Consider the following 13,121-nt stretch of genomic DNA (forward strand, 5'->3'; position numbering starts at 1 on the left):
CTAGGAAAACTTTGGCTAGAATTGGGAAAAAAAATCTTGTGTTAGCTTTGCTAATTTATGCTGGTGAAACAGCACAGTACTGGATTTTGTACAGGGAAGAGTTGTTTGAGCATTAAAACCAAAAATGGTATTTTAAATTAAACAGTAAATCATACAATTAATCTTTATCTGCTGTGATAAATCTCACACAAAAATACTACTGAGCTTGGAATCTTCTCTATCAGGCCGTTACATTCTCCAAAAAAAAAGAACTTTTTTAGCCCAAGGCTTAAAGTTTCACAGTCTGAAATGTTCCTTAATATTAGTTGTCTTTTTCATTGTTTCCTGTTATAAAAAGCTAAAAGCTCAATGTAGACACAGAAAGCCATGCTATAGAAATTAAGATCTTTTTTGAATTTACCATAAATCATGTTTATATGTTTTGTGGATCTTGAAATATGTTTCAGCCAGTAACAGAGACAGTCTTGGAAAATAATAAATACTTTTCAATTGAAAACTTCAGTATCATTAGCAAGAATACAGTCTGTTTCTGGTTTTTACTTGATGCTTCAGGTAGCACACTTTCTAGAATGACTTGAAAGCACTCGAAAAAAATTAAAGTTGCTTTTATCAAGGTGTTAGTAAGAAACAGTGCCAAGACTTGCAGTTATTGGAAAACTGAAAATGTTAGCAAACTTCTAATACTAATTTTACAAGCAGAATAAATAAAAAAAAAAACAAAACAGGAATGGGGAAAATATATTTATTCCTTGAGCCACTAGTCTAACATTTTATTTTCCATACTAAAGGGTTTTTTATGAGCATTTTTCAGTTCCAAAATGAAACTTTGATTCCCAGGTAATCCTGAATTTTTGATCTTACTTTTCATGAATACTTTCTTTTGAGTTTTATGATGATTGATATATTATACTTGACTTGAGAGGAAGTGAAATGCATGTATTAAACTAGGTCACATCACAAAAGATTCATCAGAGAAACTATGATGATGGGAAGGACCTACAGTATTAAGCCTAACTCAACCTCCCAAATAAATGCCAGCATACCCTGGGAATGCCTGTCTTATTGCAAGGTTCCTTTGAATTTGGGGACCTCTGAATGACATGCATGTTCAGTACAGTCATGTCATTGCCTTTCTCCTGCTCTGACTCTATGCTGTAGAGCTGGTGGCGCATGGGATCATGGAGTAAGTAGGTATTATAGTGCAAAATCTATAAGATGACTCATGTTTCTCTGCAGTTGGGTATAGTGGTTTCATGCTGAATGCATGAGAGGGAAGATCCAGTGTCATCCGGAAGTGCTTTCTTAGGTAAATGTTGAATTAAAAATGTAGTCATAGCAGGTCTAGTAATGAATCCTGGTTTTATTTACCTTACAGAAAGGCATCTATCTGTTGAAGCTTTTCCCTTTTTCTTGTGAACGTTCCTGTGGGAGAGGGCTACTTTGCTGTAACTTTCACTTTTGTATTGTAAGTTTTAAAATGTGCAGTGTTAACCATTGTGTGGTAACTGCCTATGTATATATCTTTATCTATAGTAAACATAAGAACTTTATTCCTCAGTGTCCATTTTCTGTTGGTGGATACACACATGTACTCCACAAACATCCTTTTCTGCTGACCTGTCCACAGCCCTTTTCCAGGTCTGCCAGGAGAATAGTTGTGGGACCTCTTCTCAACTCACTATGATAGAATTACACTGGTTTACTGTAAATGTGGGGTGTATTCATATGAAAAGTTCTGCGGGCAGATCGGGAATGTCAAGCTGATGAGCAGAGGTTGGCCATAAAAGTATCATCTTCTGTCCCTCGTGCAGTATCAAAAAGATACTGTCTGTCCACAGCATGAGCTGGAGGCAGCTGATTTGTTGTAAATTTACCACAGATTATTTGCTCTATACATATTATTTCAAGACTATTACATTTTCAAGCAACAGATAAAATAAGTTTTTCTTCTGTCAAAGAAGGAAAACCAGTATCTCTGCTTCTAGTTTCAAGTTTCTTTCTGTTTGGCGCAGAGCCAGCTGAAAACTTTGTTCAGAAGCACATTAAGTATTTGAAACAAGCACTGGATACTTCTTTTGTTTCTTCTTGTTTTCTTTCCTCAATCAAAAAAACCCAAACATGTAGAGTTCTGAAGTTCGTGTCCTTCACACTTCTTGGCTATATGGTCACGTGACAAATTGTTTCATTTACCTGCTTCCATGGAAGATACAAGACCTTTTAGTTTTACTTTTAAATGAAAGAGCAAAGTTATACCTATTTCTTTAGATGGTAGTAGCCTGTGCTGTTAATTCAGTTCTTACCATATAGAAGTGAGAACTCATTGGGTCTAGTGACTGCCTGGATGTAAAGGGAAATACTTCCTTATGGAATAACTATTTTTCTAGGGTTGTGCATAGTTGCTTTTACACTGTTTGCATTGCAGTTGAGATACTCGAGGCATATATGGATGTTTCCACGCTGGTTTTACTAGCTTTGTTATCTGTAATGATAAAGCTGCAGTGGCATGGCCTTCCACTTCAGAGCAAAATGAAACATATTTAGAGCTTGAGCAGCTCAAATGCTTACCACTGATGAAAGGTCCTGCTTCTGCTGCCTCCTGCCTATACCCTCATTTACACTCAGTGCTGAGACAGTTCAAATTGCTAAACCAGCAGAAAATTAGGCTGAAAAAATGGGGAAAAGCCACATAAAATATGTGAATAACTTCATGCTGGATTGGGTGATGGAGGTAGTGGAACTACACAGCTGAGAAGAGAAGGGAGAGAAAGCAGGACCTCCCTCTTACAGCACAGTGAGCTGCTGTGAATCAACTAATCTAACACCTAGATGTCCTGCACGTGCCAGGTTCTGAGGCAGGTTTATGTAGTTTGTACCGAGATCCATGCATCCCACTTTCACTGTTTCTAATTTCTGAGTTAGTTTGGGTCCATCTTTATTGTTGCACTGTGTTTCCCAGTGCATATTTAGGGTCTTCCACTCAACAGAGTCATGAAAGATGTTGAACCTGAAATGAACTTGTAACAATGCAGCTGCTTAGGAATATAGTAAAAATATGATTTAGTCTGCTTGGAATTTCTCTGAACAAATCTGTGATTTGTGCTGCTTATGTATAGTTTATTAATTTCTGAAAAATACTTTTAATAGTTGTCAAAAACATTTTTTGGCTAGACAGGCAAATAATTTTAAGTCAGATCATGGTCCCATCTTTGTTTCCTCTGATCTACGGAGCAGCTATAAAAAAAATCAACATCGGACTTTTGGAAACTGCAATCTTCTAAGTGTTATGAAGTTTCTTTTTTGTTTTCTTTTTTCCCTTAGCACTTAAAGTAACAAAGATGACACAAATCATGTAAACTTATGGTAAACTTAATTAAATTGCTTACATATACAATTGTTTTGTGACATGAGAGAGCAACATTGTGCGTTATGATTTGGTTTCCTGGTCTATCCATAAGGCTGGATAGACTACTTTCTGCTATCTTACCTCTGCATTCTACTACCTTATTTCTGCATTTGGCCACGGTGTGACTGTTGTATAGTTTTTCTACCTTGAATGTGATTGGACAAGGTTCAGAAAACAGATTCCTGTTGCTAAAACACTGGAACCAGGTACTTCAGAGTTCTGGGGAACTCTGTCATTTCTCTCATCCCCTCAAACTTTCTTGTTTGACCTGCAAGCCATTATCTGATCTGAATCTGAATTCTCTCAGTGCCAGGAGGCACACAAGGCGCGAACATCATTCTTCCACTTCGATCGGTCTGCGGCTGCGTGCTCTGGAGTCCCAAGGGCCACAGCGCAGTCTTCTGTTGGTTTTTTCCTCAAGACATGACCGATCCAGTTCCATCTCCTCCTCCTCACTTCATTACCGATTTTCTCCATCTCCGAGTTGATGCTCGTTGTTTCTGCAACTTTTTATTTTTTTTTCCGGGAGGAGGTAGTTGGCCTCCTGCCCAACCCCCATGACTTGGAGGGCCAGTGGTTTTTCTGTCAGGGTGGCCTTCCCTTAGGCTGCGTTGGTTCGCGGCACCTTCTTCAGTTTTATCTGGTGCACCCTCCAGAGAGGGATCCCCTGTCCACCACCCAGGGGACGCGCCTTCTAGCCGTGCAGCCCCAGCTGAAGGGCAAGCCTTTATAGGGGACAGAAATTTGATAGTATATGACCCCTTGATGTGGCAGAAAAATAACTTAGTACAGTCCAGTGGGACAGAAGTTTGCTTTGGTTTATGATTATTGAGACATCTTTTAGAGATTTTTTTTTTTTTTTTTAATAGATTGAACCACATCTATTAGACTTGAAGTACAAGATACTCTGGGGAAGTGCCTGTGTTATAGTAGAGATCAGACTAAGTGATGACAGCAGGCTCATTCTGATGTCATGATCTTTTAGTAATAAAAGACTTCACTGAATAGTTATGTATTGGGCACTGAATAGGCTTCAAGTAGTTACTGATATTCTGATATTCTTACAGGTATTACTATGGAAAACCAACTTTGATTCATTTGATTATAAAGAAGTTCTTAAACACCATATTAGAAGAACACGTATTGATGATCCTCCTCATCTTCTTGATATTTACCCGAGGTCACCTCATCTCCATGATGAAAAACTTCAGTCAGTTGAGGTGAGTGCAATAAGTACTCTAATATAAGAAACCAGAAGCATTTGTAAACACTATCCGTCTAGCATTTATAGCGAAATGTTCTGTTCTGTTCTATGTACACCAGAGATCTCTTTGTTGTTATGTATAATACTTTGGAAGCAACCATAACTTATGAATCCACATTAAGGTCACTAGGCTAGCTGATGCTGTCAAATTTATCCTGGTGAATTACTTTAATGTTTCTTATGTAACTCTGTACTCTACACCTGATTTAAACAAAACATAGGTGATAGTCTGGTTTCTGAAGTAAGATGGCAACTGTTGCAGAAGATATCTGAATTGTCAGTGAGCTTTAGGATACTACTCAAAATACATCATTATAAGGAGGACAAGATGGTATTATTACTGAAAGTCAAATACTTGATTGTCACAAGTTGTCTCTCTTTCCAAGACCTTTAGGTATTGTGAGAAGATCTTGATATCTATCTAAAAGTTTAGAAAGCCTTTCTAGGCTAGTAGTGTGGTTTATGTCACTATGTAGTCTAATTTCCTGATAATTTCATTCTTCAGCTACTTTACTGTCCAACCTTCTACCAGCAACCCTTGGAAGTATTGGGAATTAGGGAACCAAAGTCAAATGTCAAATATTCTATGTCAGGATTTGGAAAATCTTGTGTTTGTCAGGTTGTGTGATAGCTATGCTAAATAGGTAAACAGTACTATGCATTAGACAAGACCATTGTTTATGCTAAAACCCCAGGGACATATTTGTGATTGTCCTTGGTAGATCTGGCAAGCTTCTGCATGGTGATTACCTATACTTCTATCTCTTCCTCCAGGTGCCTCTAGTGTCCAAGAGCTGTATCTGATATAAATCTGGAACTTTTTGGTTGCTGTGATATACTAAGAGAGTATTATAGAAATTCACCATTACCTGTTGCAGATAAAAATGCAGATACTGCTGCCACGGCATTTGTTACCTGCTTAGACTTTTAAAACATTGAGATTTGAGGATATTGAGCTTTTTTTGTGTGTGTATGTGAATGTGTGTGTGCAATATGAATATATGCAATATGAATAGTATAAAGATTGAAAATATTTTGGTGGAGGAGGGGAACCCTGATAGAATCCATCACTAAGTATTCTCGTCTGTCTGGTTCTATTGTCAAGTTGACTGTGAAGCTTTCTGATGCTTAGCATTTTGGTCAGAACAAGAGCAGGACAACTGCATGTATGACAAGCTTCATAAATAAACTTCCATGCCAGACTGTTGTATTCATTGTAAGATCAATGAATGAAGTTAAGTTTACTGGTAGCAGCCTTCAGTATAGGTGGTCAGTGCTAGAACAAACTCAATCACAGCATTTGCCAGCAGATTTAAACCACCCTTGCTGCATCAACAGTTTGCTTCAAGACCTATTCGAATTGCAGTTATAACATGGGATAAACAAACACAGAAGCTTATAGCTGGAGAGTTCAGTTGCTTTCTTTTCAGGTCAACTTTTCCAGACCTCTGCTGCTCAGATGCCTGGCAAAGGTATGAATATTCTCTAAAGCAACTTTACAAATTTTTTTTTTAGACAGAACAGTGTCTAATAGTTTCAACAGAACCCATATTACTGTAATGTACTATATTTTTATATTTGTAAATTAAATAATATAATAATAATGATTAGGATCTCTTTTGCAGCTTATTTTCAGAATTAATGTAATAATATAATAGTTTAGACAGTGTTAAAGTGAAGTTACCAAGTTTTGTTACTCCATATGTATTTTCCTTTTTTTTACTGCCCCTCCTGTCTGTCTCAACAAAAATTATGGGTTTTTTTGTTGTGGCGAGGAAGAATGGACCTCACTATCTGTACAGAGACATAATTTATCCAGACAAAACTAGTATCAGGTTACTACCAGCAGTAAGGTGCTTTAATGGCACTAACTATGCTTGAAATGTTTCGGTGTTCCATCTTCTTAACTATTTCCTCCTGTAACTCAAAAAAAGCAGCATTTCTAGCCCCACTTGTGCTATGCTGTACCCTGGAGAAGGAATAAAGAAGAAAAACATTTTTTGTCCCTTTTCAGTTAAAACAAACGTACTTTTTTTTTAACATCCCAACCCCTTTCTAAGCAACAGGCAATAGAGAGAATTTTAGCACTAAGCAGTTCCACTGCAACACCACCCTCATCTTTCTGTGGCTCATCATGTTTTAATGTACCAGGGAAAGGAGGAGTTGAATCACAGACATGTCAGAGGGAGCTTTTGGAGGTCATCTAGTCTTGTTGCCAATGGTACTTAAAGTCAGCCATGGCTGTGTCTAGTTAGGAGGCCTTGAAGAGGGATGGAGATTCCCCTGTCTCTCTGGGTGACCTATTCCACTACAACGTGGCAGTTGTAATGACACAGTTTTTCCTAGTGTCTCATCTGCACCTCAGATAAAATGCAGAACTCCTTGCTTTCTGTTTGTTTTCTTTTTCATGAGGAACAGGGGAAGATGATTGATCTTAACTAAACTGAAGTAACAGTATTTTAAGAGACTTGGTAACATACGCAAGAGTTACAGGCAGGCCGAGGAGGCAGTTCAAATATGGGATATTTAAAAGTATAGATGACCTTTTAAGGTTTGCTACAAGCTACTACAATGTCATCTGGACACTTGAGAGGTGTTATAATACATTGCCCTGAGTTATGCTGGGCTGGTTAAGTTTAGTCAACTCTATAGGAGGAATGAAGATGGATTACCTTAGGATAAAATTCAAAGTGTTAGAACACAAAAAGTTCAACAGATGTACAGGTAGAACTCAAGAGAGAAGTAATTCTGTCCATGCTTTTTTAATTCCTTATGTTTCATGCCTGTCCAGGTTTCTTACTGCTTTTGGATAGTTGTTGCTTCTCTGTCCCTGCTTGCCTCAATGTGACAAGGTCCCTGCTATTCCAGAACTTGATTCTGGGAAAATAGTACACACAAAATGGAGCTGGCTTTGCTCAGAATTTATTTAGCTGGGTTCAGAGAGACAGTTGTAGTGTTTTCACACATCACCATTGGGAAATGCTGTTTTGAACAAAACGGCTTGCACAAGGGCATTAAGAATTGCAGCTATCACCTGGTATTTTGCCTTCAGGATAGTGACTGTAACATGGAGCTTGAGTGTACTTTCACCTTTTCTCAGAACCTTTCCTTATTGCTTCTTCAAAGCCATACACAGAGCCAGTAATATTTAAGATACCTTCTCTATTTTTTTCTCTCTCCCTGCCTACTTTCTGAAGCATAATTAACTTTTACAAGAAATTCCTTATTTGTATCTCCTGCTCTTCAGACCAGCAGTAGCCTGAATTTTAACGCAGTGTTGGATTTCATGTTCTTGACTTATAAATCTTTACAATGGTTCTCCAACTGCACTGATCAATATGATTCTTGAATATTCAAGTAAGTAGAGGTTTAAAGCTTATATTCATTACAGTTATGCAGACAATTTGAAAATGTAAGTAAATTATTTGTTCTCTGAAGGCACCTACTTTTTTCCATTGACCATAGAGGTAATCTTGAGTGACCAGGTCAAATACAGGTGTGTAGCAGTATATGTAAATTTAGCTGAGATAAATCCCAGTCATGTCTTTGAAATAAGGAGCTTTTAAAGATATTTGAAAACAGTATGTTTAATCAGTAATGCAGTTTTAGTGCAGTACACTAAAAGAAATGCATTCCACTTGGTGACAGTTGTATTTCTGAATTTCCTGTGTTTGTACCTAATTAATCTTTCATACACTAGAGACCTCTTCAAAGCAGATGGAAGGTAGAAATAAGTTTCCTTTAAAAACATACCATTCAGGTTTGACCATATTAAGATGTATAGAGTTTATATCTTGAGTATGAAAAGCTACTGTTTATTTAGTTTCATCTTAAAATTTTCAGTGTAAGTTCAGTTGTAAATATTTTCTTGGATGAAGGAAATCCAAAAATACGCTAGGTGGCAGTAGAAATAAGAATATATGGCTTGTTTGGCTTGAGGGTTCCAGTCTAGCACAAAGAACAGTGTTTAATCAAATTGAAAGCTAAATTTCTGTTGGTATGTTTGGAGAGACTATTTCACAGCTAGCTACTATAAGTTCCCTAGGAAATACTTTTGCGTGAGTCATTTAAAACTTCCTCTTTTTATTAATTTTTAGTTTTTTGATGTAGCACCAATATCTTATGAAATGAATTATAAAAATAAAGTGAAAGGTGGGTTTTTTTGAGATTGGTTATATTTTATTCAAATCAACAGAGGGATATCTGCAGGGGCTTAATCATTCACTTAAAGCATATGGCTGAGAATCACATACTTAGTTCAGCCTGCTTCTGTTGTTTCTCCCCTAGTTTTCTGTCCTCAGCAGTGATCCTAATTCCTGCCTCTTACTTTCTTTAAATAATACATTTTGGTTTCACTCCACTTCAGTCTTTAGAAATCTGTAATTCCTTACATGAAAGGTTCTCTAGAAACCCTCCTTCAAATATATTTTCTTGTGCTATGGATCAAAATGTGATAATTGTATCATTGTATTTGAAGAAGATAATGAAAATGCTTACATATCAGTTTACCAGGTACTTAAAGGAAAGCTTTGGAATAGTGTTTTTGAAAACCTTTCATACATGACTGTTCTCTCTACCTTGCTTTTTATTGTTCTGTTTTTTCTTTCTTGTTTTTTAAAGTTAAGTATTTCCAAATATGTTCGGTGAGGTTATTTGACAGCTAATGACATCACCTTGTCAGAAAATGTCAAGTCATTTGAAACTTTTACACTTAGCTTCATTCCATTAGCTCATTATTTTTTAGTACAATAATAAACATGAATATTTGCAAGAAGGGTTTAGCTACAGCCGTCATGTTTTTGTGCTCTTTTCTTTAGACACTTTGCTATTTCTGACTTGTTGCTTAACAATTTTATATATCTATATTAGATATATATTTTAATATGGCCTATGACAGTTCCTGCACCCCTAGTCAGTGTTTGCAATGCCCCTCATCCTCCCCTTATCTCTGATAAAGCAGTAAACAGAACTATATGCAGAGGAGACTCGTTCCAGCTCCAGGACATGACACTTCCATGTAAAGAGCACATTTTCTTAACTTAATCATACTATGTATTTATTTAGCAACCCCGTATCAAGAAAAGCATTTAACTCCTTGTACAGTATCTCTGATGTATATAGCAAGGAGATATTATCTGAAAGAAGATGTTTGAAGAATTATTAGGAATAATACTACAGTAGATCCTCTATATTATTGATAGGTGATAGGCACCTGCTGTCCCTTTTCTGTAGAGTCCTGCAGGTGCATTGTCCTCTCTTTTCAGTGCTCAGATGATGCATGTCAGAAAGACTTTAGGCTTAGCTGCCTATAGTATGATTGACACTCAGATAATGTGTTAATTATATTTATTACAGGACTGACTGAAGGTCAAAGGTCAAATTACCCTGGTTATGCTGGGCACTAAACAAATGTAAACTCTTTAGGACAGTTGTCTGTTTAATCTAAATAGACAGGGTAAGTATAGAGGGGGGGGAAAAGTAAAATTTGCAGTTCCCCTCTTCCTCACCTTACCTCTGATAAAGTGGTAAGCAGTACTATATGCAGAGGAGACTTTCATTAGTCATGTTTCTGTAGAGAAGAAAGTAAAGGAGAAGTCCAATTAAAATGGTAGAACTTTCAGATAAATGGGAAGTTTTTACTTAGACCATGTTACCTGGCTTTGGTTCTCCTTTTTCCCTTTCTTTCCTCCAAGTCCATTTGACAAAATTGGAAGAAAGCAAGACTTGATCCTAATATCTACAAATTGAGGGAGAATTTTAAGTTATCAGCTCTGATGGGCCCTGTAGCAGGATGGGTTTTCCTGATTGTCTCTGAGTAGCTCATTCTCGATTGATGCAACTATAATCTGAATTAAAAGACAGAATACCTACAAAAAAGAGCTTATGGATGAAGAATGGCTTCTTGAAACTGAATCCAAGAAAGAGCTAAGCACTGCTAGTCAGAAAGATGAACTAGCTTAAAAACAGAATTAAGATCTCCCCTTAAGGAAGGTTTGTCATCTGTGATTTGTAAGTGCAGCAAAGTGTGAGGATCACTTTCAGCTTGAATAATCAGGTAGCATCTGTATTTAAATGTCTTTTTACCTCCTAGCTTGCTAGTAAATTTTGTTCATCTTCTCCCCCCGCCCGCCGTTTACCAAGGAAGTTCTTACTTCTATTAGTTTTAACCTGTATTTCTGCATGTAAGTTATGGAAATCCAAATGAACTGAATGAAAAGGCTTCAGGCAGTACAAGATGCTATTGCCTGCCTTCCCTGGCTACTAATTCCAGTTTTAAGATCTCATTCTAGCTACTTGACCAATGGATCTCTGACCTAAAAGTCTATATGCTAATGTATGGACCCTAGCATCAGGGATTTTTCCTTGTGAAACTAGCACTGAAGCTGTTACTGAGTGAGCAGCTCTGGCTGAGCCAGAGTTTTGACAGTCTTCAGGTGAAATGGTAGGCTCTTTCTCCTTGAAACGGCAAAATAAAATGATCTCTGTATCTAATAAACTTTCAGCAACTAAAATATAACCCTGTCAGTAGGCAAGTGTGAGTTTTGGGGTTTGTTTTTTTCTACTTTCAAGTAAGATTGTTGGAATTAATGCTGTCTCTGACAAGGCTGCTGTTGGATTACTGATAAAAAGTTGAGAAGAGGAAAGTTAATTTCTTTTTCCTACACCAGACTTCTTGGTGATTTGAAAGTTTTCTAGTCTTTCTGTGGATTTTGTCAGTTCACAAAATAATAGTATTTCCATACATCACACTGAGAGGGCAAACGTATTAGGCTGTGATACACCTGGATAATACAATGGTAGGGAAAATATGCACATAGTTTTTATAGGAAGGATATTCTGATCCATAGGTGAAACGATAAGCAGCAGCTTTCTCAAACTTTATTTTCTGTTATATTTTGTTAATGCTTCACTTTCAGGAAAGGACATTAGCAAAATATTGCTAAAGTTATAGATTAACTCCTATAACCAACAATAAGTGAGTAGTCCAACTGTAATATTAAGACATCAAAATCATGAATGTTGTGATGACATATCTGATCAGTCAGCCTCTGACATTATCCCAGTATAAAGCAGTTTTTCCTGTGGTTTTAGGAACAGCATGGTTTGTGTTTGGCTGGTTAACTTATCACAGATTTCAGTGTTACCTCCTACCTGTTTTCCGCAGCAATGTTTTTCAAGTTACTTTGAACAATCAGAGTTGGCATGTAAGAAGCAAGCATGTCGACAGTCTGTCTGGTTGGTTGCGACAGATCAAGAGGAACTTGAGTGTGAGCTGGGAACTGATTGATCTGGGCTGCTAAGTGTGTGCTCACTTTCAGCTTTGGTGCTAGTGATGTGCCCACATCAGTAAGGCAGCTTGGGCTTAGCGACTGGCTTGGCGCACACCTTCCTATGCATTGCTGAGCCAGAGTGGCTTAACCACATTGATCCTAGCTCAGGCTGAATGGTAGTGGGACTTACAAGCTGCAGTATGAGACTGTGAGTGAGGATGTGCCCTAAGTAAACTACAACAGGCAGGGGACCAGTGTAACATCAAAAACGGAGTGCTGCATAGTTGTGTATGGAAACCTTCACAAGTGGAGGGCTACTGCTGTCCTTGGACTGTAACAAGCTAATTGAGCATCATTGCTAGAAGGCAGCTCTCAAGTCCAGAGTTATCCAGGGTTGTACATCGCTTCTGCTGGAGACAGTTCTCCTGGTGGAAGGAGGAATAGGAAAGATTGCCTACAAATTCACCCACAAGTGATTGACGCTGGTAAATAAAACTCAAAAAAGGTGACTTTCGGGAGCCCTTATAGTTGTTGTGCACATGCAAAAACTTTCAAAAGCACCTGCAAGTGACAGTTACAGAGTTAGGAAGTTGTTTGAATACTTCCTCCTGTTCAGTATTTCAGCAGCATCATTGGCCACTCTGTTAATTGCATGGCTTCAGCCTTGGGCAGGTTTTGAGTTAGCTGTTTTAGGAAATCCATTTCAAACTAGCATTTGTAACTTCATTTTTATTGATTTGTCATTTAATTGAACTTCGTAATACTTGTACCTCTTGTGGTAGGAATCCCCTGAGTTAGTTTTGCATTATGGATGTTTATGAAGTATAAATTATATTTCCATAATAAATGCCTATCTGGATTCTCTTTCTGTATTATGCGATTGCATTTTTCATGGTTGGAGGGTAACATCCTTCCTTCATATTTACAAATTTTAAAGCCTATTTCCAGTCTTTAGTGATGCCTTAATGTAGCAAATGGTCCTTTTTATTTCAGTCTTATTTCCCTTTCTCTACTGGTGCTGAAATAATAATATTATAATTCATTTTCAACAGGTCAACCCTACCTTTGATGTGACTAATACACAAACGCTTGACCCACCTGTCATAGAGATTAGTTCCTCTTCATCTTTCAGTACTCCAGTAAGTTGCCTTCTGAGAGGGGCAGGGAAGAACGGGGCGGGGGG

At 37.5% G+C, this 13,121-nt stretch overlaps 1 protein-coding gene across 1 annotated transcript in view; it reads left to right on the plus strand.

Moving 5' to 3' along the window:
• The window catches only part of POC1B (POC1 centriolar protein B), a 56,865-nt gene that overhangs the window by 14,943 nt on the left and 28,801 nt on the right, over positions 1–13,121 (plus strand). Inside the window, exons 9-10 of the mRNA XM_082311009.1 lie at positions 4,471–4,623; positions 12,991–13,077. Of these exons, the coding sequence (XP_082167135.1) occupies positions 4,471–4,623; positions 12,991–13,077 (240 nt within the window). The remainder of the gene's footprint in view (positions 1–4,470; positions 4,624–12,990; positions 13,078–13,121) is intronic.

This window comes from Platalea leucorodia (genome assembly GCF_965183815.1).
Source record: "Platalea leucorodia genome assembly, chromosome: 4".
Classification (NCBI taxonomy): Eukaryota; Metazoa; Chordata; class Aves; order Pelecaniformes; family Threskiornithidae; genus Platalea; species Platalea leucorodia.